The sequence below is a fragment of the Cyanistes caeruleus genome, chromosome 1 (assembly GCF_971803275.1).
Source record: "Cyanistes caeruleus chromosome 1, bCyaCae1.hap1.1, whole genome shotgun sequence".
Lineage (NCBI taxonomy): Eukaryota > Metazoa > Chordata > Aves > Passeriformes > Paridae > Cyanistes > Cyanistes caeruleus.
In genome coordinates this window covers 135442923-135470420 of record NC_141701.1, presented here as the reverse complement: position 1 = coordinate 135470420, position 27498 = coordinate 135442923, and the positions used below count along the sequence as shown (strand labels likewise).

The following is a 27498-nucleotide window of genomic DNA, read 5'->3' as shown; positions in this document are numbered from 1 at the left end:
TTCAATTCACTCAGCAGCATATAAACCCCCACTGTCAATTCCTTACAGCCCTCTCCTGGCATTCAGCCTATGCACCATGGCTGAGCAGCAGCCTGGGCCCTTCCCTGCCAACCTGTGTGAATCACAAATGGCAATTCTAAGGGCACAGGGCAGCATGGCTGTGTACATGCATTTACACTGGAATTCAGAACAATGCCAGGGGAAAAAAGTAGACCATCTAAACATTTGCTCGTAAGAGAGTATTTTGTCAGAAAAAGGTATTGTTGCACAGAGAGCTAGAAAGTGCTGATAAATGATACAAGCTCAGGTGAAGGAATAATGAATGAAAGGCAGCAATGTGAAGATTCATTTTTTAAGAAAAAAAAACCCCAGCTGTTGCAGATTTACAGAGTACATTTTGGGAAAGAAAAAATAAAAAAAAAGGAAGAGCACAAGCACAAGTATTCAGTGAGACAGCACTATGTGGCTACTTCTTGCTTAGCAGCATTCAGCATGGCAGACCTGTCAAACAGACCACGCTCTTTGAGATGGAAAGGGCCAATACCAGTAAGGAAGTGAGGCACCCAGAAGGATTTCAGTTAAAAACTTTCCTTTAGAGCTTGTTTGGACCCTCAGCCAATTCCCTTTTCTCAAACACAACCCACTCAGAAAAAAGCATGCAAGAAAGAGCAGGAAAATTAGAATTAAGGGACATGAAAGCTGAATGGTTCAATAGAAGATCTGAAAGTTACAGATCCCACATTCTTCTTGGACATTTTGAGTCTTCTTGACCATATGGGTAATACTTAATACTTCAAGTCTTACTGCCAGTTCTTATACAGGTCTCACATCTGTTTGGTAGCTAAAACAGGTGTTCAAGCTGGCAGCTAACATTATTTTCTTAGATTGTATTGGGCCAGTTACATGGAAATTATTATAAAGCACATGAATAGAAGCCTGAACATCATCAAACTCCGGGATAAACATTCCAAAGGGACAAGAAGATAAACAGTAGAAAAATCTGTAAAGGCAAAACTTTCCCAGTCATCAAGAAAATAAAGTTTTAAGTCACACATGACTGGAGATACAACCACATGGATATCACCGTATTTTCCATATCACCATGGAAAAATATACTTACAATGACTAATTCATTATATTCTAAATACTGTTTTTCAGTGGTCTGACAATCAGCTGCTTTTCTGTAGGTATTTTGAAACCGTTAAACATGATGCCAAGCACACACTCCCTCCTTCCCACTGTAGTGAATTTAGCATAGTATATCATATGAACTGATGAACAATTTGCCTAATGCAAAGATACACAAATATAAAAGGAGTGATAAGAAGCAAAGGTTTTTCTACAATTTTATGGGCACTCTGCAATAGGAGTACATAAAATGTACATGTTTTTCACTTAGAACCCTCACATTTCCCCCTCTTTTACTCTGGTTTGCTAAGGAGAGAGGAACAAATAATCCATCTTGTTATTGGTGTGGTTTTTTTTCTCCTGAACTAATAACCTGTGAATCACCAGGCAAATTTCAACCAGATTTAACCAATGAGTAGAAATCATAAGACTGCTATGTCCCTATAAATATTGCCAAATTAGTGATTTGATGGAAGCTCCTACTGCACTTCTGCTAAAGAGAGGAACAGTTGCAGTGTGGGCTTCAGTATTTTAGACTCCAGAGGATGAGCACTGGAGAGTGTTATTACTTTGGGAAAAGCCTCAGTTAGGACCTGAGTGTTGCTGCATAAGGAAGAAACAACCAAAAGACAACAAACACATTCTTAGAAGAACAGGTTTCAGTATTTCTGAGCTCAAGAAGTCACTTGTTTCCATGCTCACAACTTTGAAGTGCAGAAGTTCACACAGATCAAAGGGAAGACCTTTTGCATGTTTCTCCACAAAGCCCCTATGAACATCCTGGCTCTGACTTCACCTCTCAGACCAGAAAGACAACAAATCTGCAAAGCAAAAGCCAAATGAGAAAATAGCTCTTTTGCTGGATGCACAGAATTTCAAAATGGTGTCTTAGCATTTCTGCAAAGTGAAACACAATATTCTGCCATGAAAACACCACCTCTGCAAAGGTTGTCACCCTGTGACCATTAGTTTTTAGTTATGGCCAAAAGGTGCTAAATCAGATATAATCAGGAGATGCTGAGTATGTATATCTGTTGCACAACATAGGATTTTAAAATAAACAATTCAAATAATTGCAGTTTTTGCACAGATGCAGCACCTGTGTTCAAAACAACTCTGCTAGGCAGCAAATACCTGGAAGGGGGCCAAAGAAGTAATTTTTACCTTTAAATATATGTAGTTAACTACAATAGTACCTTAACAGGCCTAGAACACAAATAAAGCCACAGTATATACTTTAGTATCCACTGTACATGGAACAAGAAAAGTATAACATAATTTTATAAAGCCACAGCTACAAGCAGTAATGTCAAAATACACAGTGACAATATGTCATGCCTTTGAATATCAATGAGATGTATTGGATACATCCAGTCACTGCCACAGGAATATAACTAGAACTGAAGAATTTCAGGATGTTGCAAAATACACAAAAACCTATCACATCTTCCCTTTGAAGCACATCCCTTTCCTTTCTCATGTTGTGTGTGCAGCAGTGTGAAAAATCAAGTAATTAGATTTCTGACCTATCCAAAGGACCATTTTATAATTGAAGTGCTTACATGAGAGGCGGTTGAGAATAGTGCCTGTAAATAAACTATTTCAATCTTTCTAAAATATTGTGGCCTTAAACTGTTGAAACACAAGAAATACTTCCACAAAATATTAGTAATAAAGCAGTGAGACATGCTCAGAATTGATAATGAAACCAAGCAGCAAATGCAGAGTTAAGGAAATCACTTCACAGGAAATTTTCTGCACAGTTGAGTCAGCTTTGGAATGCACGTAAAAGCCACAGACAGGTAGGACGGTAGTGACATTCTCTTCTGGCCCCGTGGAGCTCATTTGGAATATCATTCCTGTGGGATTCAATGGAGTACCATTTCCTGTGGACAGACCTAGGAGGGGTGGGGAGGAGAGGAGGTTGTGTAACCTCACCACCACCACCCCCCTCTACTGCAACACCAGCTGCAAAGGAGAGGTGCCCCACAGCTGCATCTCCTGCACCTTGGCACCACAGTGGGAGGTAACAGAGCACCAAAAGACAGATACAGAGAGAGGGAAATCAAATGTTTCAAATGCATTCTCTGTGGTTTCCCAATACAAAATGTTCACCTGAAAATACAAATATACTCATCCTTTTTCAGTGCAGGTAGAAAATTTTAGAAAAAGACAAAACTATTTTCACCACAATGGGTATTTATCAGAATTTCCTATCCAAAACCATCATTTACAAAGAGTTTCCGTAGACTTGAAGTGAGGTACAGCTGCTCAGCCACTGGAAACTGACCCCTGCTGAAACTTTGCTGGAGTGTACTAACACTACACCATACTTCACTGCAAAGGGTTTGGAAACCCAGAATAGGAAGCTGTAAAAACCCTGAGTACTGTCTGTGTCACAAAATACATAATCAAAGGCTATGTTTTGCTTCACATGCTTTACTGCATTTAAACAAGATCAAAAAACAAGTTAATGCCCAAGGCAAATAATTGGAAAAAGAAAAGCAGTTAAAACACATTACAACAAGCATTATTTATTCCCTTTTCTGTATATGTGCCATATGTATACCCCTGATTTTCTGAATTGCTATGTATGTACTACATTTCAGAGTTTAAACATTCAGCAGAAAAGCTGGAGGAAAAAAGAGTATAAATGCCACATTAGTACTTACCCTTATATCTCCATTTACAGCTCTGGAAGTGTGATTAAATGCATGTGCAGGGTCTTTGTTGTAAACTTTAAGGAAAGATCGGTCTTGAATATTCCTGGAATTAAAGAATCAGCAATGACAACAGATGAAAGCAGTTTTATTTACTTTGTTGCCTGAAAGTTTCAGGTAACAGACAAACATAGTAGGTCTGCAGTCGATCTATAAGAAAGACGTAAATGCCATACCTAAGACACACACAAACAAACAAAAGCCTACTTTGATTCTCTTTCCCATGGGAAGTATCATTCTTTCACTAGAACTCCACACCCATAAAAATTAGATAGTGTGTTTCTTTCAAGATCCTGCCATAGAGTGCAAACACTTTGAAGACAATAGAACTTCAACATTTACACAGCACCAAAAAGGATTTAGTTAATATTTACATGTTTTATTGTGCACTCAGCCCACATAATTTTTTGCTATTCTAAGAAGTAAGAATATCAAAAGAAAAGCAGTCTTTCTAACTGTAATTATTCTTGAGGAAATTTTAATTATCAGCTTGCTCACAAAGCTGAAAAAAATCCACAAAAGCTAAAAATTTAGTAGGCGATAAATTCTTCCTCTAAACTTTATCTATAATAAAGACAGCTTTTAAAAAGAAAAAGTATTAGGAAAACAAATTAAGAAAAATTTTTATGAAAGCTTACACAGAACTGGTTTAGATGAAAAGCCCTACAAGAATGCTTTGTTTCATTGGGACTCTACACTTTGACTTTGATTAGTTAATTTTTTAACTACTACATTTAGGAAAGAGATGACAGTTTTTTATTTTGTTTCCAGACCTACCTTCCAATAATTTTATGGCTTTGACACTTCCCCTGAGCTCTGCTGATTTCTGGTTCACATTTAATCAGTAGCAAAGCCTCCAATCTATGCTCACTTACATCCTTTCAAAGCTGTGATTCCTTTCATTTCCCTGTAGTGATCTCTAGAGAATTTACTTACACATGTGACTGAATTCCTTTCCTCCAGGTGCAGCTACAAGTCTAGTGAACTGATCTTAATCACTTGGATTATAATTTTAAAATGAAGGGAAAAATTGTTGGGCAGGTCCAATTTCTTTCTTACAATGTCATATTACAATCAGTGATTGCTTTGAATGGGTAGCTAGTCAGAACTTGTGTTGCTGTTGTAGATGTCAAGTAGTTATTAAAGAAACCCCGCAGCTCAAGAGACAGATCAGTGTCTTGTGTTTAAGAACTGGAGGGCTGATGAGAAGTTTAGTATTTATGAGTGTTTACTTGTAGCACTGCATAGGAAAATAGCTACCTTGCGGCAAGTTCAAGTTCTTCAATTATTTACAGTAACATAAACTGTTTTCCATCTTGCAAATGTGACCCTTTTGCTTTGAGACCTGCACTGGGAGTCTCAGTTACCATTGTCTGCCTCAGACTTGGGACTATGTTCCTCTTGATACAAAACAAGCTCTCTCATGTTCTCTTCAAGAAATGGCACATTATTCATTTAAATACATTTTATCTGCTGTCTTTTCTGTCTGGTGGCTATGAGATGGTACCTCAAATAACTGGAGTTTTTTTAAAAGGCATTTTCCATAAATATTTCTTGTAGAAACATGACACTTTAAAGTGAAACACTGCTGCAAGGCAAAGCACCAAAACACTAAGCATTTGATCTCTGATATGAACGTATTTCATACGTTCATGTTGCTATTCTAAGATAAACATTACTGATAACAGGTATGCATTACTCTACTTTTATTATTACTATAATTTGCATTATTGTAGCTCCCAGATGCCCTTGGCATGTTCAAAGGCCTCACTGCTGTGTAAACACCCCAGGAAGACAACTTTTCACCAACTTACAAGGTGAATAGGAGTCACAAAAGACAGGATAGCTGCAGGAAGATAAGAGAACAAAAAGAACTCAGAAGATCACAGTCTCTCCAGCCAGAGGAGCAGTAAACAAATCCGGGAACCATGGGCATGCTCTGAGTAGGCAGTGCAACAGAGAGAGTGGGAAGGAGACCAACGCAGTGGTTTTGCAGATGTCTGTGGACGACACCTTCCAAGCACCTTAGAGGGCTGCCCAAGAGAGAGGGAAGGCACTTGTTTGAAAATTAAAGATGTAGAATTCAAACTGGCATTATTCACTAAGTGGAAGCAGATGGCACTTGGTACTCAACAAGAAATAAAAAGTAGCATTGAAGTGGGCTTGGAGGAGCCCTCATAATGAAGACAAGTGGTTTAATGAGATGGAGAAGATACAGTCAGAGGATAAGTGAAAAATAAATGCATGCAGAACAGTCTGCTTGTCAAACTAGGAGAATGATCTTTGTTGCTTAATTTGAATGGGTAAGAGCAAGCAAGATTACCTATTACCTGTGCCAGCTGCCAAGAAAAGACAATTACAGCAGCTGATATTAAAAAATTGAAGAATTACATGAGTGTTTTATCCCTGTGTGATGGGAAATGAAAGACTGTAAAATAGGGATGTTCTGGAGCAGATATCTGAAGTCTATACTAGATGCAGAGTCCTGAACCACCTTAAGAAAAAGAAATTACAAAACAGAAGGGAAACAAGAAAAAAAGGAGGAGGAGCAGAAGAAAAAGAAGAAAAAGGAAAAAAAATAGAAAGAAACAAAGGAAAAAAGAAAAAGAAAAAAAATAAAAAGGAAAAGGAAAAAAGAAAAAATAAAAAGGAAAAGGAAAAGGAAAAGGAAAAAAAGAAAAAGAAAAAGAAAAAGAAAAAGAAAAAGAAAAAGAAAAAGAAAAAGAAAAAGAAAAAGAAAAAGAAAAAGAAAAAGAAAAAGAAAAAGAAAAAGAAAAAGAAAAAGAAAAAGAAAAAGAAAAAGAAAAAGAAAAAGAAAAAGAAAAAGAAAAAGAAAAAGAAAAAGAAAAAGAAAGGAAGGAATATTATGGCCTGATGTAAGGCACAGAAGAACATGGAGCAGCCTCTGAGGGAGATGGAGAGCTTAAAGACCTGACTGAAACCTCCCCTGTTTAAGGGAAAGGATGAAGAGGATTGAAGGAAGACATGGCAAACAAAGGTCAGGAAAAGGATGTTTCATTTCATCTGTTCTCTGGGGGGAGACACTAACAAGATCTTGTGAAGCATATGGAACATAAATGGAGAAATGTTGTGGAAATTATTCAAAGGTGATGAAAATGCAGCTGGTAGTACATGTTATGGACTCTATTAACCTGGAATTGCTGAGGTTTCCTAAGCAAGGAGGCTGGCAGAACTGAAGGAGGGAATTTTGTTATGGAGGAAGTCAGCTGGGTTGTGGGATTTCCTCTAGAAATGCTCCACAATACAGGCATAGGAACAGAGGAAACAGATGTTGGGATTGAGCCAGGCCTGAGGATGGCACAGTGACACCTGCAATGAGAGCAAAGGAAAAAAAGGTGGAGTGGCATTTGGATAATCAACAACTGCATTCTCAAGGGCATAAACTGTTAGTCTGAAACTCAAGGGAAGATGGAGGGATAAAGGGAGAGAGAAGGAGCCAATGGGCTAGATGATGATTGGCAATAATGCACTTGGCAACAGAGATGTAGTAACCCCTATCATGACTCAATCAGTTGATCTGATCTTGTGAACAAACTGATGTATAAGAAACTTGAGTACATGTTGAAAGATGATGTTTGATGAAGAAACTCAGATGGGTCTTTACATAGGCATTACAGTGGTCAAACAGGGGTGTGGCAGTCTGCAAAGCAAATAAGATTAAAAGAAACTGAAATCCCAGAGACTAGCTAATGGGAAGACACTGGGCAGACAGCCTGAGGAAAGCAAGACAGAGGTGAGAAAATGGAGTGTGGTGCTGTTGAAATATTAAGAACAGGAATGGGGGAATTGGATGAGGAAGGGATAGAAAAGCTCCAACTTGCGCTTTTAACTACAGCATGATAAGGAGGAACACTCTTGCCACAGGATCTCCAGAAGAAACAAGGCAGCAGAGGACAGTACACTTCTCTTGCACCACAAAATCTTCCTGCATTAGTGGCAGACTAGAAAGAGAAAACAGCTTTTCTGTTCTTCTCCTTCATCTTCTTACACTTCTCTGTCCATTTTTATCACTTTATTTATAAAGTGTAATATGTCTGAGGTGTACCCGAGAGCTTTATTTGTGCACAATTTGGGACTTTCTAGGGACTCTGAGACCCTGGAACTTCTTCTGCAGAAGAAACATGGTTAATTAAGAAGCTGCACTCCCACAAAATAAAGGATAGAAAGGTGAACCATTTATTGACCAAGCTGTGAATTAGTGAAGGGAAATGACTGCATCAGTTGCTGCACCTTGACAAGAAACAGGAAGGTGGTGGGGCTGCAGCAGTGGTCACCAGTGCCACATTTGGCTATGTCAGATGGCTCAGCTGGCACTGTTGTGAGGACATCAGTGACATTCATGTTTGTTACTTCAGGCTCATGAGATCAGGCTTTGCACTCCCAGCAAAGAAACAACCCAGCTTTTCTGTAAATGTTTAATTCTGTATTCTGCATTTTAAATGATTGTGTCTCTTAAAATTCAATAAACATATTAAATATCTGAACCTTTGTATATTATGCAAATATTTCAACATGGCATGCCATTTATCAGTGGCTTGTGCAATGGCTATTGCACCTACAGCTAAAGGCATTGTCAGACCAGACCTCCCGGATTACTCAGATACCACTGAACATGCCTTTATGTGTCAGGCCACTCTCTGTCAGATACCTATCAACCCCATTCTTTTCTATTCTCTAAGTGCACAACAAAACCAAAAACACAAAAAAACCCAACCCCACAAACCCAGTAGCTATAATTCCATGTCTTACCTCACATCACACAACTCATAGTATATGTTTCTGCTCTCATCCTTGATGTAAATGGCGACACTGGGCGATTCCAGCATTTTCATTGTCAGCTGCTGGGGGAAGGCACTTACAAAAAGGGCACGAATTGTGTCTGTGCTTGTGATTTCATTCGGCATCCTCAACTGCTTTGTTTCATCTCCATACTGAAGATATAATACACCTGCAAGCAAATGTTAATAAAAAATAAGACAGATACATATTCTTAAATGCACAGTAATGACCTGGTTTCAAAGCTTATTTGGAACACAGGCCAAGTCCATAATGAAAAGAGAAAAAACAACTCACGCTCTTTAAAAAATAAATCACATATGTAATTTTCCTTTTCACCAGACTATTGGAATAGAGCACAGAACAATGATATGGTTCAGCCTTGATAAATGTGCTAGTCCCAGTACTGAGATGCCTCTTAGTGTACTTCAGTTAGATAAATCAGAAGTTTACCTTATGAATCCTAATGGAAAATCTCAAGCATACCAAGTTTTCTCTGTATTGGAAGTTGCTGGTAAATCACAAGGTACTTTTAAAAAAAGTAGCTGAGGAAAAAATTTATCCTTTTATAGCACCCAGATTTCCTTCTACATAACTTCACACTTATCAATAAAACCAAGATTTTCATTTTAGCACAAGGAATTTTATATTCACAATTCACTTTTCTGGCATTATATAGCATAAAGCCTCAGGTGAAACTCCTGCCAGGAGTAAAACTGAGGTACCCCACCAAAAAACAAGAGCAATTTTGGAACCTTTCAGTTTCACAGCACTGTTAATAATCATGCTTAGTACTCAGGGAGAAACATAAGTAATCTTAGACGCTGAATTGCAAAAGATGGACATTCTTATTCACTCACGACAGAACGCCTTTCTGATATAGCTATTTTCAGGGAATGGGAGGCCGTGATATGCTCAGTAATGGAAACATGAATAATACAGACCAGCCTATGCTGATTTCTGTACCACCAGCAGGAGCCTGTATTCCACTGGCCAGCACTGCATGAATGTGGCTCATGAGCTTTGCTACAGCCCAGTCCCATGCCATCATGACCTCAAAGCCCTCCAAGGATTAAAGCACTCAGAAAGAGCCATCTCAATCAACAGGAGAAATCAGTCTGGACTAGATGGTGTTGATGAATTCTAACCACGCTGGGTCTGGCTCCTAAAGAAAACCAAAAGATCTTCTCATGAGCATCTCCAGTGTGGGAAGGTTTCTTATGACCTGCACAGCAGGAAACAAGCTGCCATAGGACTGCAACTAAACAGAGCAATTTCCTGGGATGTACGGCACTAGGGAATAGATTCAGAAGCAAGTGTTCAGCTGAACTACTTTGGATGCAAGGAAATGGGGACTGGTAAGCCCAGTTGAATGCACTGTGCTGTTTCTGAGCCATCCCAGGTGTCTCTGTACAACACTGCATTGTCCCAGGAGGAAACACCTTTACTGTCTTGCAGTCTGTATGAGATGAAGCAAGTATAGCTTCCAAAGTGGTGTAAAAAATGGCAGATCGCAGAATCATAGAATAGCTGAGGCTGAAAGGCTCATCTGGAGGTCATCTGGTCCACCCCCACCCCACTCAAACAGGACAGCTACAGCACTTGCCATACAGGACCATGTTCAGATAGTTTTTGTATATCTTTTAGGACAGAGACTCTGCAGCCTTTTTGAGAAACTTGTGTCAGTGCTTGGTCAATCTCACAGTGAAGAAGGGTTTCCTGATACTAGGGGGAATCTCATATGTTTCATTTGGTGATTATTGTCTTTGGCCTTCTCACTGAGCATGAATGAAGAGAGCCTGTCTCTTCTTTGCCCCCCTCCTTCAGGTTCTTTTGTACATTGATGATGTTGCTGCCTTTAAGTCTCCTCCTCTCCAGGCTGAACAGTCCCAACTCTCTCAACCTATCAGAGCAAAGAGGTTCCATCCAACCAAGTTAATAATCCTTGTGACCCTCTATTGGGTTCTGTCCAGTCTTGGGAAGATTCTGTGCTGCCTTTTCATTAACCAATAATTAACACAGGTGGGCTAAAGCCTGGCAGAGCATTTTACACAACCTGAGTTCACCACAACAGCAGTTGCAGTGTAGATGCACTGTAATTCTGTTCTCCCATGACCAGTATAATCAGGAGGGTAGGGAACACAAGACCCTCAGTGCAGTTGCCATCAGTCATCAGCAAATCTCAGATAATCACAAAATTTAGATGGTAAGTCAGTGAGTCACACTTGAAAGTCATCAGCAGCAGGACACACAGTTTATGCTGCTGAGATCCAAACACTGAGTGAAAGCAATGGTAAAAGGTGAGGTCCTGAAATACAAAGGCAATTAATAAAGAGAAGTTTTATTTCAAGTTAAGATGAGCCCTGTCTCCCGTTATCTTAAATATTTTTTGTCCATATGTTGTCCATAATTGCTATAAAGGAAGGCAGAAACAGTCAGATGTTCCTGCAATCAGTGGATAGATAATTGTGCTTGCGCTTATGGAAGGAAGATGTTAACTTTCCTGAATACTAAACAGACTACTCAGCATTACCTATTATTTAATATTAGGCTGCTTTTATAAAATGGAGCTGTAAACTTAATCTTCGTATTATTATCAAGAGCTGATACCTTCATTAATATTGCAATCAAACTCCATATAAATCCTACTACAAATTTCCATTTTCTTTTGTCTGGAAAAACTTCTTCAGTCTGAAATTGAAGTAGTTTTCTTTCAAAGATTTAGAGGAGTTTTCCTATGACTTTTATTTCTAATGGCAATATTTAATGAGCTATTAAACTATTTTTCTCTTTTTATTATAATTTGAGACAATTTATTTCTTTATGTTCTTCTAGGTAAAATTTTATTTTTTGTGCTTAAACATTCTATGCAGCTTAACACTTTTTAGGATTCAGAAACAAATTACATTTGTAAAAAAAATTAAACAAGTTAATGATTGCATTTATTTCACTTTTCCAAGGTATGCAAAGACATACTCCTTTTCGATGATAGCTTTCAGTTCTTATGAAAAACATAAGGAACCTTCTATGTTTTGGCATTTAAACTTTCTTGGATTTAGTGGCAAAAAAAAAAAAAAAAAAGATTTTTTGGCTAAGAAGATAGGCTTTGCATATCAGCTTTGCAGCTGGGTGTGACTCTCTTTTCTGGCCAGTTTCAAAGTTAGTACAAAATGCAGAAATGCTAGTTTTGTATTTCAAACCATTAAAACCACACTCAATATTGAGCTACTGAAACCATCAACACAGAATACATGGCAGAGTTGAAAAATCTTCCTTACACAAGTTGAAATCATTGCAGAACAATCTTGATTCTGCCTGTGCTTCAATGCTCCCAAAAATACTGATCCAAAGCAAAAGTGCAGTTGTCCTTGTGTCCTGAATTTTCAAAGCAAATATGCATATTATATCTTAAAACAGACAGCTTAAGCATACAACTTGGAGAAATGTTTTGGCCCCAGTCTCATTTGAGAGAGAAAAGATATTTTCAAAGGTATAATAAATTCTTTTTTTCTTTATTCGCCTTTCAATCACATGCCCTTAAAAAAAAACTATTGCCTTTCCTCTTGAGTTGTCTGATCCGTATCATGATACAGCAATGCTTTAGGGTGTTTCCTATTTGACAGAACTAACTGCTTTACTTCTAAAAATCCTTTTTGAGCATGACAGACTAAAGAGACTCAAAATCCATTTGTTAAAATCATTCACAATATTTTTTTTCCACACATTGCCCAGGTGAAATTCTGAACACTGATAAAACCCACAGGTTCCACTTCATGCAAGCTGCTGGAGTTCTGAGGTGTTTCACCTTCCGTGAAAAAATCACTCCCATGGAGAATAAAGCAAGAAGAAATAGAACATAACTTAGGCATGGTTTTTGTTAAGGTACAGAACATATGTCAGCAAGGCTGCTGGAAAGACATTTAAACACAAGGGATGTTCCTGTCTCTATGTACCCTGAAGTCCCTCTTGCACTTACATACACTTCTGTTACTATGGATTTACCTGAAACATGAAGATTGTGTGCATTTTTATACAACACAAATAAAAAGGACTGTGAAATTCCCCACTACTCTAGGACAACACGTATGAAGATGACTGTGAATGAGGTAACAACACCATGTTCATGTCAGACAATGCTGTGGCTCCCACTTCCAAGAGCTCCTAGGTACTGCCAGCCCTGTGCTATTCTACAGCTACAACACAAACTATAATATTAAGCCATCCCCTTTGCCATGTAGTATAACTTAGCTGCAGAAATACCTCTGGAATTTTTGATCATTTTTCACTCTACAAGCAACAGACCACAGACTTAAACACAGGCCACAGCAGAAAGCATTTACACGTAGGCCTTAGGAATTTAAGCTTTGTAACAAATTGCTTCACAACATTCCTGTCAACAAAGCAGTATGCTTTATATAAATAAGGGAAATTAAACACCCAAAAGGCAAAAGAACATGTCCAAAGAAAGGTTTACAAGCATCAAACCCAGACCTGATGATTATCCTGTGAACACACCACATGACTGCCCTTTCATTCCCTACATACAGAACTCTTTCAAAACACAGTATTTTCTGCTGCTTCTATCAATGGTCAGTGGCAGGATGCGCAAAATATTTCATCATTTCTATCAGGGGTGATCTACATGAAACACAACATGGTGCAATGCAAGATGCAGAGTTAACCTGGCTCGGGTGGCTGAGCCCATCAGCGCTGGGTTGGGGTGCCCAGCACAGCCTTCTTGTGCCTCCAGCCATCACAGCTCTGAGCTCTGGCACACTCACCACATTCACAAAAAGGCATTCAGCTCAAACAGTGCTGCTGGGCTGCAAAACCCACCTGGGAGCTGAGGACATGCCCTCAAGTGCGATGGTGAATCTCCCCTGAACACACGGGGTCTAGGCTGGCTTTAGAGCAAGGAGCTGCATAACCACAACAGGGCTGGCACAGCAGCCACTGATAGACCACAGCTCCTGAGTTACAACTGACAAAGGTTTACTCCTTATGGCAAGAGCTAATGTCATGCAGGTGTCACAAAACCACCCAGCTCACGTCTCTCAGCGCCTCCATCACATACAGGGTGCTGACCTAACCCTGAGTAAGCACCACGTTAGCATTGTTAACAATGACCTCCATGCAGGGCAGCTTACATACTTAGGAGAACTTTAATCACAATTAGCTTTTGTTTAAAGAACAAAAAATCATCTTCAGAAATTCATTATTTAAGAGAGGAAAGTTACATGCCTGATAAAACAAGAATAAGTAAACAAACAAGATTGTGTCCTCTTCTGTGACCTTTACAAGTATCTGTTCATTCTCTCAAACAATGGATTTTAAATGGAAAAATACGATTTCTCACATAATTCTCTTATAACGAAGAAGAAAAAACTGAGGCAGAAAGTTAAATAACTCTTCAGTGGTATGAAATAAAATACAGTTAAGGCTTACATTTGGGTTCATGAGTTTCTTTTCTGTGAAGCTACAGCACTCCCTCTCTGTAGGCAAGATGTTTTGCAAATTTCTGCACTGAAGTTTCTTATTGGCATTTGGCAATACCTTAATCCAGCTGAAGAGAAGTATTAACTGATGATAAAATCTGTATTTGGCTGGTGTAGGATGCTTGGGCACTGGAGCATTTAAACCTTCCCACAGAACCAAAAACCACTGGCATGAATAAGGCAATCCTACTCTCTTCCAACACAGCTATTGTACATATCTTCTGGAAATTCTGTGTCAAATCTGAAAATTTCCAGAAATAGTAATGCAGATTAGACTACAGCAATCAAAATCTGATGCACTGGAAGCTCTGGACCTTCTTGAAATACAAAGTGCAAAGCAAGATATAACTAAAATGGGGAAAATGACATTAGATTAATTTCACTAGCCATCAGTTAACCATGTCTTTTTGAGAAGATGGGCAATCTTTGTCTTTTCATGCTGCTTTAGCTTGATCTTCCACCATAAGTCCATTGAGTCACTGTCTGGACATTCCCTCATGCTGAAGTCAGCAGCAATGGTAACAAGCAAAGTGAGAAAAAGCATCCTTGTTTCTTACTTATACTTATGTCAAATCATTACTTGAGACTTGCATGAGTTTTAAAGACTAAGGATAATATTTAAAGTTTCAATGATAACTGTTTTTGTTGGGGCCAGGTTTTTCCTCAAAAGCGCAGTTTAATATTTTAATTTCTTTCACTAAAATTTCAAGATTCTTCCATTTTTTCTTTGCTTTTGGCAAAATTGTCATATATAAGACTGTAAGGATGGCACAGGCCCATATTGTTCTCTGTTCCCTATCCCTCCTTCCCCCCAGCTATCTAATAAACAGAGCAAATACATATCACCAGATTCTGCCAAAGTTATGCAGACAGAAGTTCATTACAGTAACAACTCTTGCAGCATGGAAGAAATTCCTCAATATAAAGTTCTTACTTTCCATACCCTCAAGACTTAACTCTCCTATTTCACCACACAGTTTCAACTAGTCTGAGGTCATTGCCATGATCCTTGTGGTATTTCTAGCCTGAAGCTCTCATATTAACTTCTGTTAGTACTCCCTCCTGAAAATCTGTAATCCACATTCAGAAAATGTTCTATAAATATACTTAGCTGTCTTCAAGTATTAAGAGAATAAAAAAGTAGATATTTTAATGAATAAAAGCAATTACTTATTTCAATTTTTTTGCACAATAGTATAAAGAGACTTGTTCAAGGTATTATTGTTTGATAACAGTTTCAATAAAAACAGGAACTGTTTAATTTAGTCCAGTATTACATTTTACTGCTATTTCATTCTTCTCTGCTACTTACAGTGACTCGCTTAACAAACTTAATTTGTTACTTAATGAAAAAGACAGATGGAAAACTCAGTAGTCACATAGATTTCCTTCCAAAATGTTATGAAAGATAAAGGTTTTTAACTGCCACAAAAATACCACCACTTTTCTACAAACAAATACATTCAGCTGGCTAAAAAGAATAAGTGAAATCCAAAAATAAAATGGACAACTTTTTTACCTAAAGAAAACTCATTATTTTCCCCATCTGATTCCTAATAAAACCTGTGACAAAGCTTATTGCCAAAAGGCAATTTGGTCTATATACCTGTATCAGCACGTCCATCTACTGTGAGCAGTTACTTGTATCATCTAGAGATTCTGAGAGAAAATTTCAGTTTAATCTAGTTCCCCAGGTGGAAATCAACATTCTGGCAGGATGACCTTTAGACAATAATTGCATTCTGTTGCACAGAATGGCCCAACTAATTATCAACTTTTTCATACCCTGAACTGACAAAACAATGCCAGCAAACTTGGAAGAACAAAAAACCCATATGATACTGAATGAAAAAAAGCTTTAAATATTACAAGAAGTTACATATGTACCAGGGCTATTTTTCAGAGGGCCCCCGCAGGTTCTGCCATGCTGCATTTACTGCAGTTCACATTCACTAGTTTAGCATCCCCACACACAGGCATAGGACATGCCCATGCAGGCTCTGCTTTCATCCACCACAAGCTGAAGAAGCCAGTAAGCCACTGCTGGCTCCCAGCCAAAGCCAAACTGACCAGTGCAATTTTCCAAGGATGTGCCTGCCAATGACTACTCAGATATGTGAAGTATTTAAGGCCACTGCAGTTGAGTACTTTACATAGCAGCATTTTTGTTATAAACTTTAAAATGGGAAAAAGCAAAAAAGACAGATTTCTTGGAATACTTGTTCTTCCTCTTGAATAAACATAGAGATCCTACCCAATTGTATTTTCTTTGTGTATAAATCAGCTGTATCAAACTCATTATTTAATGAGTAATATATAGTAATAATATAAAATAGTAATAACTATTTTCATAAACCCTGTTTTTAGTACTAAATGAGGTACAATTGATGTGTTCAAGGGCAGAATGTGACCATCTTAATAATACATAGCCATAAAGCATTAAAGTCATGTAGGCCATGCATGCCTTTGTAATTTTGCTCCATTTACCAAATGGTCTGTATTTACAGCAGGAATTCTCTTCAATACTTCTGAAGTTATTTCATTTCTAGGAAGTTCACTACTGTAAGTAGCAAATTTAGGTGTTGAGCCATCAGCATTTAAGAGCATAGCTGGTTAGGGCTACCAAAAATTCACCTCTGTGGGCTTGACTTTGTGTGAAGTCCTCACAAGCTACTTGAGAATGGATCTTGGAACCAAGACCGTAGTTTGAATGATTAAGAATAATTCCAAGAGGTCATTTCCTAGACTCACTCCAATTTGTCATTATCTTTAATGCATTGGGGATCCAAAGGTGGACACAGTGCAACCTCACAAATGATGAGAAGAGGTGAATAATCACTTCCCTTGACCTGCTGGCTATATTTTTCCAGTAGACAGCTATGCAGTTTTCCCTTGCCACAAGGACATGCTGCTAACACACTGTCACCTTGCTGTCACACCCTAAGTTCTTTCTGCAAAGCAGCTCCCAAGCCAACCCGTCCTTGCCAGTATTGTTGCAGGGCTGCTCTGTCTCTGATGAAAGGCTGCATTTGCCTCTCTGGAGTTTCATCAAGTTCCAGCTAGTCCATTTCTCATGGGGTCCCAGTGAAGTGGCCATCAGACTATTCAGCACATCAAATCCTCTCTCAAACTTGGGTGTCAGACTTGACCCTACTGCTGGTTTGTTCCATCCCAACAAAGAGGTTTCTGATGTCAAAACTCACTGGGCCCAGTGTCCCGCCCTGAGGAGCACAGCTGAAGCCCAGCTGCCAGCTACACATCCTGAAGGCCACCCTGACCTCCCCCATGTGGCTACAAGGAGGCAATGAGAGACATGAAAGGCCTTGTTAAAGCCAAGATAAACAACACCCACTGCTCTGCCCTCATACCCACAGATGGTCTATTCATCACAGAACATAATTGGGAAAAGCAATGGTACAAGCACCTATCTCTTATGAAACAGCTGAGTAGTTTAAAAAAAAATCCAGGAGGGCTCCCATCTTTAGAGTTGCTCAGACCATTGCCCCTCTTATCCCAAGAGAGCACCCTAATCAGTAGGCTATTAACAAGCTTCTGATGCAGTGATTATCCTCTTATCCTGCTTGAATTGTGTACTCCCTAGCCAGAAATGCATAAAAGAGATCTAGAACTACTACAAGAGACAGTTTTATATGACCACAGAGATTACATTTTTTCCCTCAGGGAACAGAAACCTGAATTTAGGCCCAGCATAGTAACTATGCATTAGAATCACTACCTAAATATATAACCAGGACTGGGAGAAATAATTAAACCCAAGAGCTATCCTCATTCAGGGACGTGCTGTCAGCCCTGGCAGCAAATCCTAAATACAATGTGCTGAGGGACGGACTATGCTTCTCTCCTTGGCCGAAGTATTAGGCCTCTTACAATGCCTGGAATTGCAATACACTTTCTTCCTTTGCATGCCCATGTCTAATAGAAGGCTCTGGTGTTTGTGTGACTTACTGTGTTAGAAGTAGACTTACAAATTTTATCTAACACAAAAATTAGACCAGATTTATCCAAGTGATAGCTCCTGTGCTAGATACACCCCATGGGACAGCTCCATCTGGCCTCCTACCTATCCTCTGAAGGAAGGAGACCTGCACAAGCTACTCTAGCTGCCAAATCTGTCTTCCAGCAGACACCAAATGCTGAAGGCTCAAACTGCTGCTGCTAAATCAGAATATGAAGTGATGGTAGAGCTGGATAAAGACATTACACATTTTGTGAGGGCAAGATTTGGGATAAAGAGAAAAGCTGCTGCCACCCTGACATAGCTTTATTCAGTTCATCCAGGTTGTACACTCATTACTCTACCTCTCCTACTATCTTCACAACTTTTCATTCTGATTTTATTCATGTTGCAAGATTCTGAAATAAGAGTATTTTGTCACTATGTCTTACCCAACACAGTGAGGCACTGTTTTTGCTCAAGGTCCTTTAATATTAATGTAGTGCAAATAAATAATAAAGGTTGCATTCAAAAGTCATTTAACAGAGCAGTGACAGACAGATTTACATAACTAATGGGTTTGTTTAGTACACTGTACGTCTTCTGCTCTTGTATCAGTGCAATGAACCCATTAGATCCATGCTGATACAACCTGCTGAATACCCTGCATATCAGCTTTTTGGTGGCAGAGGGAATGTATCTCTGTTGAGACACTATGTACTAAATCGTATCTTGCTCCCTGGAAGCATTTTTTCAGGTACACACAAGACAGTTTATTACAGGAAAAAAACCTCTTAAATAAGCAGCAATTGTGGGCACAAGTGCTAACCTGGGAAGTCACATATTTCACATACCTGCCTTTCACATATTCTGTAGAGACAAAAAGTGAAGTGGAAAAAACTCTGATAGGTCAGTATCATTGTTTAGCTTCTTTTTCTCTTTTGATATAAAACATGTCAGGTAAGAGGTGTGTGGTTTTTTCTTTCCAAGTTCAAAACCTTTCACTATTCTAATCTGAAGAAATGGAAAAGAAAAAAAAGTCTAGAAAAGGTGGAAGGAAGACTCGAGCTATTATAATTTCCTAGGGTCTGTGTTTCAATTTGTTGATTGGAACTAGTTGTTTCAGGCTGTTTTTCCTATAGACCTATCAGTCCCTGTTAAGCTATCTGACCATGAGAGCAAATTTTTACATGATCTTTTTGCATGTTGGCTGCTTTGTATACACTATAAAAGGCAAGATAGACAAAATTCTTGAAGATGACTGAATACATTAAATTTATACTCAGCCTTAACTTGAAATGCACTTCCCAGGGAGTTCCTCTCCCATGAATTAAACTGAAGCTCTTGCTGACTTCATTAGGCTTAAATCATGCCCTAAGGAATCAGAGAGGGCAGTGCCACTACTAGCAAATCACAGGCTTCTCATATAAAGTCTATGGTCATTCACATATCTTCTGTCTGATTTTACATGTCTATTTATTTTAATTTCTAGCTCATAAATAGTAAGTAACAATTAATTAGCTCAAAGATAATATATGTCTACCTTTAGCATTTATATTTTTCTTTGGATGTCTTACAGTATCTTGCCTATACATGAATAGAGAGTTATTTCTACTGTCAGTTGAAAATCAATGATCTGTCCCTCTGAAAAGGTTTTGGTACGAGTGAAATTGTCACTGTGGCCCTTTCTTTTTTAACAGGCTTTGAGAAACATCTGCAAGAAATACTGCAAAAGATTGAGGCATTATGATTATAATCAGTAATGGCATTTCCATATAAGGTGGCAGCAAACTAATTAATCAGACAGTATAATCTGTGCCTGCCAAATCTTGGGTTTGGGGGCTAATAAATAATAGTCACGACACTCCATGATTGCTTAAGACCCTCCCCATGCCAATCCTTACACATTTGTATAATTTTACTCCTTTATGTAATCCCTCCAAATGCAAATCAAATGCAAATGTTGGCAGGCTCAGACATTTCTGAAGAGGATTTTCACATCACCCAACTTTAGGCAGGTTTGCCAGCAGGAAGCCCAGTCATCCTCTGCTCCTCATCAATCTGGACTGGAGTGGCCAGGCACCCTGGCTAGGGCACCCAAAAAAGATGATTGCAACCCTTGAGCCATAAAGCTTCATCTTCCTCAGTCACTTCTCAAACTCAAATCTTTGTGCATTTATGGAGATCCTCCCCTACCATATTGTTCCTTCATCCAACCCTGTGTGTACAGCCTGATCCTGCAGGAGCACCAACAGCTGTTGCTGCAATCGTGATCTCGCCCTGCCCCTCCGGGCTGTACCCATGGCATTGACTGTCCCGGTCCCTCCATCACCACACAGGATGCCAGTGCCTGCCCTTACAAAGGATGCTGCCTATTCTTTGGGCAGACATAGCACACCAGAGACCACAAGTGAACATACTTGTCAGCCTTCATTTCACTGAGCAGGGACAGCAGCGAGCTGCACGCGGGCACAGGCGGCTGCTGGCGTAACCTCGCTGGATGCCTGTCAGGTTCTGCTTCCTCCAGGCAAATTGCAAGTGAAGTTTGCTGAAAGCTTTTGAGCACTTTCCAGGTTTCAGCTGATTCTCACTGACAGTTTTGCTAGATAATTTTTTTCCCACAGTTATCTCACTGGAAAAACTCCCAGCTTTCAAATATGTATTTTAAAATACATTTAATTTTCTCTTGCACAGTGAATTCATTTATTTTAATATCTTGCTTTGTCTCCAGGCTGCACAATGGTGAAGCAAGTGTTGATTTCTGGTTTTCTTAGCCAAGAAAGACCTTAATTTCAAAAGCTGAGGCTGAAATTTTAAATGGGCCCACAATAGCAATACTGTTTTCTAGGTCAGCTCCACGTGAATACCATGTCCTGTTAGATTAGTCCTGATTGACAAACCCATGATAGTGAGGTAGCCAAAATGCATTTGTGTTATTCCTTCTCAGGCTCCATGTTAATTCAGACCACAATTTGAAAACAAACTGACTCAAATACAGCTAGTAAAATAGAAACCCACAGAACAATTAGAATTTCAAAAAGAAAGCATCAGTTTTCTAAAATGCATTGAAATATACAACGTAAAATTAATAAAAGTTTACAAAAGTTCATTATTCTCCTCACTGAAATTATGTTTGCTGAGGATCAAAACATAATTTTAATTTAAATTATATTAAATTTAAAAATTAATAGATATGTAAAGGGAGGTGATGATACACAGAATATTTAAAATCATATGAATACAAGTATGTTCACAGCACTTTTAAAACTGAAGTTATAAACAGTTTTCTTTTTTTTAAAAATAAACACTCCCCTTTTACCGTTGGAAATAAAAAGGATCACAGCATGAAAAACACCTCAAAAGTAAAATTTCAGAACATTGCTGATGGTGTTGTTAGAACACAGTGGCAGAAGAGATTGAAAAGGACATTATTATGAAAGAAATGCACATAACACTAACAATAAAAATAATATAAAACTGAACTCTTTTGGAATACTTTTTATCTTTTTTTTAAAAAAACCTATTTGTTATTAATTGGTTCTTGGAAAAACTTGAAAAAGATTGTGGGCAGATGACAATATATTACCTCCAATTTGGCTAGTATGATGATCTCTTAAGCCACACACATATCTGTGACCCCTCCTGCAATACAGAGAGAAATTAATTTCAAATCTAAAAGCTCTCAACTGAAATGCTTCATATTACATTGGCTTCCCTGTTTTTTCTTTCTCCTGTGTTTGGCCTGTCTCTGGCACATGATGGGACCTCATCTCTGGCATCATGATGGGGCCTTGTCTCTGGCACATGAAAGACAGGTTGTTTTGCAGGATCTGAAATCCTGACCATTAAGTAAAAGAGTGTATCTTCATGTGGCTGTCTTCCATTAGGGCCTGGACAACACATTTTAGTACATGTAAGAGATGCTAAAGAAAGTGTTTAAGAACGAACTACTTAACAGTGTACTCATGGTCCTCCCATCTTAGCAAAGATACTATTGAACTGCAAAATTTCATGGCAGCAGTGATAATGAGATGTCCAGGATGGTTTCTGGATGAGCAACAAGTGGTTATAGCAGCACTTCTCAGCTGGAGAAGAGATGACCTGAGGGAAATGACAGGCCAAGGAAATCAGATATGGCCTGGGGAAGCAGATAGCAATCTGATGTTTGCTGTCACTTCCAACACAAGAACTAGGGGGTATAACCTAAAGCTGATAAACAAATACAAAAAGCAACAGGAAAGCAGTGGTTGGCAGTAAACCAACAGAAACTTGCAGCCAAAGTCACAGAGGCACTATGGAAGATGTGAAAAATTTACATGGGATTCATCAAAGGTGGACTGAACAAATACCTGGAAGAGACATCTTTTGATGGTTACTGTACAGGCAGAAACCATAACCAGGAAATCCCTAAGCTGAAGATACCTCGAGGCTGAGAACATCTGGGGGAAGGATCACACATACACACATGGAGGACCCGAGGTTGATTCAGGACAGCCAGCACAGCTTCACCAAGGGCAAGTCCTGTCTGATGAAGACAGCGGCCTTCTGTGGTGGGCTGCTAGAGCAGTGGGCAAGGGAAGGGCTACAGATGCCCTTTATATGGACTTCTGTAAAACCTTTGACATGGTCCCCATAACATCTTTCTCTCTAAATTAGAGAGAGATGGAATTGATGTATGGACTGTTAGATGGATAATTAAGTGGTTGGATGGTCGTATCCAGAGGGTGGTGGACAATGGTTCAGAGTCCCAATGGACACCAGGGACAAGTGGTGTCCCTCAGGGTCTGTACTGGGACCAATTAACATGTCTTCAAAAATTACATAGATGAAGGGAATGAGTGCACCCTCAGAAAATCTGCAGATGACACCCAGCCGTGTGGCACTGTTGACATGCCTGAGGAGCAGGATGCCATTCAGAGGGACCTGGACAAGTTCAAGAAGTGAGCATGTGAGAATCTCATGTGGTTTAATAAGACCAAGTACAAGGTGCCCTGAGTCAGGGCAACCCCTGGTATCAGCACAGGCTGGGGATGGACAGAGCAAGGGCAGCCCTGCCCAGAGGGGCTTGGGGGTGCTGCTGGGTGAGAGGCTGGACATGACCCAGCCATGCACACTCACAGCCCAGAAAGCCAAATGTGTCCTGGGCTGCATCAAAAGCAGCGTGGGCAGCTGGTCAAGGGAGGGGATTCTGCCCTTCTGCTCTCCTGAGACCCCACCTGCAGTGCTGCACCCAGCTCTGGGGTCCCCAGCCCACACAGTGGGGCTGGACTGTGAGTTCCAAAGGCTCAACCATGTAACATCACACTGAAGCAAATACAGGTCTTACAGAAAATTCTGGGGTGAAGTATGCTGTACTGAGAATGCCCTAGCCAGCAGTGACTTATAGGCAATATAGTATAGTAAACATAATAGTGCATGTATAGTAAACATACATGTGCTCTTAAGAACACCTCAAAAGCAAAGTCTTATCCAGATTGAACTATCACAAATATCTCCCCCAAAATCCTAACATATTGGTGGCCCAGGAGGTTGTGGGAGTGCAGCCATTTTGTGAGCTGACATGGACAGGGATCAGCTCCTTGTTTCCAGCCCCACTGCTCTTCACTTTTCAGCTCTGGGAGAGTAAAGAACCCCTTCCAGCCCTGTTTTCTTCACACTTGTTGTGTTTGTCAGATATCACAACACTCTTGTCAGAAACTGTCCTAGATTATTGAGGGATGAGTAAACCACTGTGACAAGCTTACAAGCACAGTACGATGAGTCCGGTCTTCGATTTATGTCACTCTCTATATTGGGAGACGAGCCTACAGGAAAGCAGCATTTCAGTTTATTACCTATGAGCAAAACCTGCCTTCTTCAGCAATCCACACATGAGTTACGTGCCTTCCCACAACACTTTAACTGCCCTCTGGTGTCTTCCCTCAAAAGAACAGCCTTAGTCCTACCATCCATCAGCTGAGCAGAGTCACAGACAAAATTCACCATCATAAAAGGAGCTCTGGTTCATAGCTGGCCTGAATTCAACCCTGAGATATGGAAAGAATGCAGGAAGCAGATCTGTCCACCTGTGCTGACACATCTCTCGTGTCACTGTGCAGACGGAAGGGCACTGCCCCAAAGTAAAGGGCATCCCCATCAGCATATCCACTCAAATCATCTGCCTGGAAAGCTACCACCACACAAATACAAACCTTTTCAGTAAGATGGATTACTAAGGCAATAATATCTCTAGGTTTCTTTCAACTAAGCCTGGTTAGTTGAAGAGATGACATTTTGAAGAGATGACAAAGTGACAAAGCCTCTGTCTCCTGTCTGAAAACGAGGGTACAATCTTGTATTAAGTTCATTGCCAAATACCGTGCAGGCTTGGCAGGAAGTGTTTCCAACAGTGGCTTTTAACCATTACTCAGCATTTCATGACAGGGCCTGCATCTCTCTCCTTGCATGTCTACTATGCTTCCATCCCACTTTCAGATCTTATGAAAATAATTCCACCATTCACCCAAGTTACTCAGTATCCCATACCAAAAAGAGCAACCTGACATGAAAAATAATGTGCTACCAAAGTCTTTAATTTTTCAACCCCCAACCCCCTTTTAAAGACTGTTTTAAACACACAGATGGAAAAAACAGACTAAGTACAGAATAGAGAAGGACTGAAGCAGGCTCTTACCCAGTGATCTTTCCTTGGTTTGGTTTGCTGACCGCACGACGGGAAGGCTTGCCCGCGTGCGGCTGCCCCTCGAAAAGGGGGTTGGAGAATCACCTTCAGACATGGCCTCTAAGGAGTCAGCAGATGCTTCAGAGAGGTGTTCTGTGTGGTCACCCAAATTGGACTGGGGGCTCTGGGATGGCTTCGGGCTTCTTGTCTGCAAAACAGAGTATTTCTTTATTAGTCTACCAAAACCAGAGTGTGGGAGGAAAAAAAAATCAAAGAAAAGAAGGAAGGAGTCCAAACTTCTTCAAATACTGATATGCTGGAGGTCACTTCTGTGTAGATTATTTAGGAAAAGTATCCTTGGACATTCTGCAGCAATTTTTATGGTTGCATATCCACATTGCAAATTTTGTTTCTAACAAGGCCCTGAGGATGAGACATGTGCTGAGGAGATGTACAGTAATGCCATTCTCCTTGTCCACACAAACACACACACTCCCCCTCTAATTTTATCAAGTCTGCTAAGAAAAATCCTCTGAAAAGCAATACTGTAAAGGAGTTATAAAGCTATCAATTTCTTCTGCTGTGCCATCTATGCAAGGTCCAGGTCATGCAGCAAAGCCAAAATAGCCATCCAACATTTCTAGTTGAAATCACAAACAATTACTTTATTTTTTGTTGCACCAGCATAAATTAGAGCTGTCTTCATTACCTGACCAAAGTAACTATGACTTTTACTGGGAAATCATACTAGTAAATTGCTAAACACAGTTGCTGGGAAAAACCCCAACTCTTCCAGCAGGGGAGAGATATGGTTTCATTTATGCATTTCTACCAATTCTTCACTGTAGGATCTGCCTAATAAAAACACACTCAATGGGAAATAAAATGTCCTGAACATTTTTTGCAAACTATAAATGACATTATAAGCCCTTTCCACAAAAAGGGGCTGCTTTAAGAAGCATACTCAATAATGTGTAGTGAAACCTCCTCACAGACACATGTATTATTACTCTGGAAGAATAATTTCCTCGTCTTTCTCAATCAAACCATATCACAGCAAACGGGAACATACAAAGCAGAAATTCAAAGCAAAGCAAGCTTACTAGGTTCCAAACCCGGTATGTAAATATGAACTTTATAGATGTCTATAATCAGCACCAGGCACAAGATGTCATTAAACTTACATGTTTTTCTCTCCCCTATCATTTAAGGTCAGATGCTATTATGTTAAAAATCCCCTGTATCAAAATCAGCTTCAACTCGAGGTTTGGAGATGCTGTCAAGATCCAAAGATTATGCTTCTTTCTGGAATGCTAAGCTAACTAATCTTGCTGACATCTGTTTCTTTCAGTGGTTTTTCAAGTGAAATGAAGAGAGCTCATTTCAGCAATAGCATGCATCACATGATATTCCTTATATGACTTTGAATGTATGAAGAACTTCAACTTTTATTACATTTTCATTATCTTGCTGTAGAGGGCTGTTCTTGCCAAGCTGTGCAGTTGCTCACAAATTACAATGATTAAATACACCTCACAAGAAAGTAAGTCCTTCAGAACTTCTCACTTTCTAAATGCTAATATTAAAAGAGTAGGTACTATCTGTCTTGCAATGAAATTGTTCAAGAGCATTGAATTTTATGCAGGACTTAAAGCTAACAACATTTGTTCTAAAGTATGCTTTGAAGTGCCTCTGACATGGTCAGCACAAGTCCACAGGTTGTAAATACAGGGACTGGTGCTGGAAAAGTTACAGAGGTGACAAGTGACCTGCAAACACAGAAAAGAATCTGATAAGTCAGTACTTCTTCATTCAACTTTCCAAAATGTCTTGTGAACCATCACTGATGAAGTATTTTGTTTACACAGGCATATTACGGAAGTACTCCCAAGCCAAGACATTACTCTCTCTCTACAGAGACAAGCTCTGTAGTTCCTTGTACTGATTAAAAACTTATCTGAATAAATCCATTAACAGGGAACTAGAAGGCATATAGTTCTCCCTTTCAAGAAAACCATGACCAAAAGTAAAACAAGATTAAAAAAAAAAAAAAAAAAAAAAGAAAAGCAACAAAATCAACCTGCAAAATGTCCTTAGTTTCAGAGTTTGTTGTGAAGGAAATTCCTTCTGTTTCTTTAAAAAATATATATACTGATCATATGAAAGTATGGATCAAGCTTATTTTGCTTTGCTTTTGCTTATTTTTTCTCTTCCATTTATAATAAAATAATCCCCAAATGTCATTTGAGGCATGCAGTTGCATGTATATTGTTCATTGATAATATGAACAGATGTATATTTGAGCAGTAAGGGGACACTTCATTACCAAAGCCAACAGACACAGATTTAGCTGAGCAGTTGCCCAGCATGTCCTGTCAATGCACAGATGGAGACAATCTCAGTGACACTGTGTTTCTTTAGCTGTCCCTGGGGAAATGCTGTAGGACCTAAGACACAGCATCCCAGATCACCACAGATGACATGATGTCATTACTGTACCTGAATCTGTTGGGTCTAGCTAATTTTCCCAAGAGCAACCCTCATAGCATTTTACTTTGTATCAGTGGCTAGAAAGGTGTTGATAACACACCATTATTTCTGCTGCTGTTGAGCAGGGCATGCACAGCTCAAGGCTCTTTCCAACATTCCCTCACTCACCCAGGAGGCTGTGGGTGGGCAAGATCTTGGCAGAGGAAATAGAAGGGCTGACCCAAACTGACCAAAGGAATATTCCATACCATT

At 39.4% G+C, this 27498-nt stretch overlaps 1 protein-coding gene across 46 annotated transcripts in view; it reads right to left on the bottom strand.

Annotated features, from left to right (window-relative positions):
* The window catches only part of KIAA1217 (KIAA1217 ortholog), a 361365-nt gene that overhangs the window by 69763 nt on the left and 264104 nt on the right, over positions 1-27498 (bottom strand). For all 46 annotated transcript variants that reach the window (XM_086860806.1, XM_086860862.1, XM_086860878.1 and 43 more), the window contains 3 exons: positions 24769-24964; positions 8619-8817; positions 3801-3894 (listed from right to left, as the gene is read on the bottom strand). In XM_086860806.1, coding sequence (XP_086716932.1) covers positions 3801-3894; positions 8619-8817; positions 24769-24964 — 489 coding nt within the window. The remainder of the gene's footprint in view (positions 1-3800; positions 3895-8618; positions 8818-24768; positions 24965-27498) is intronic.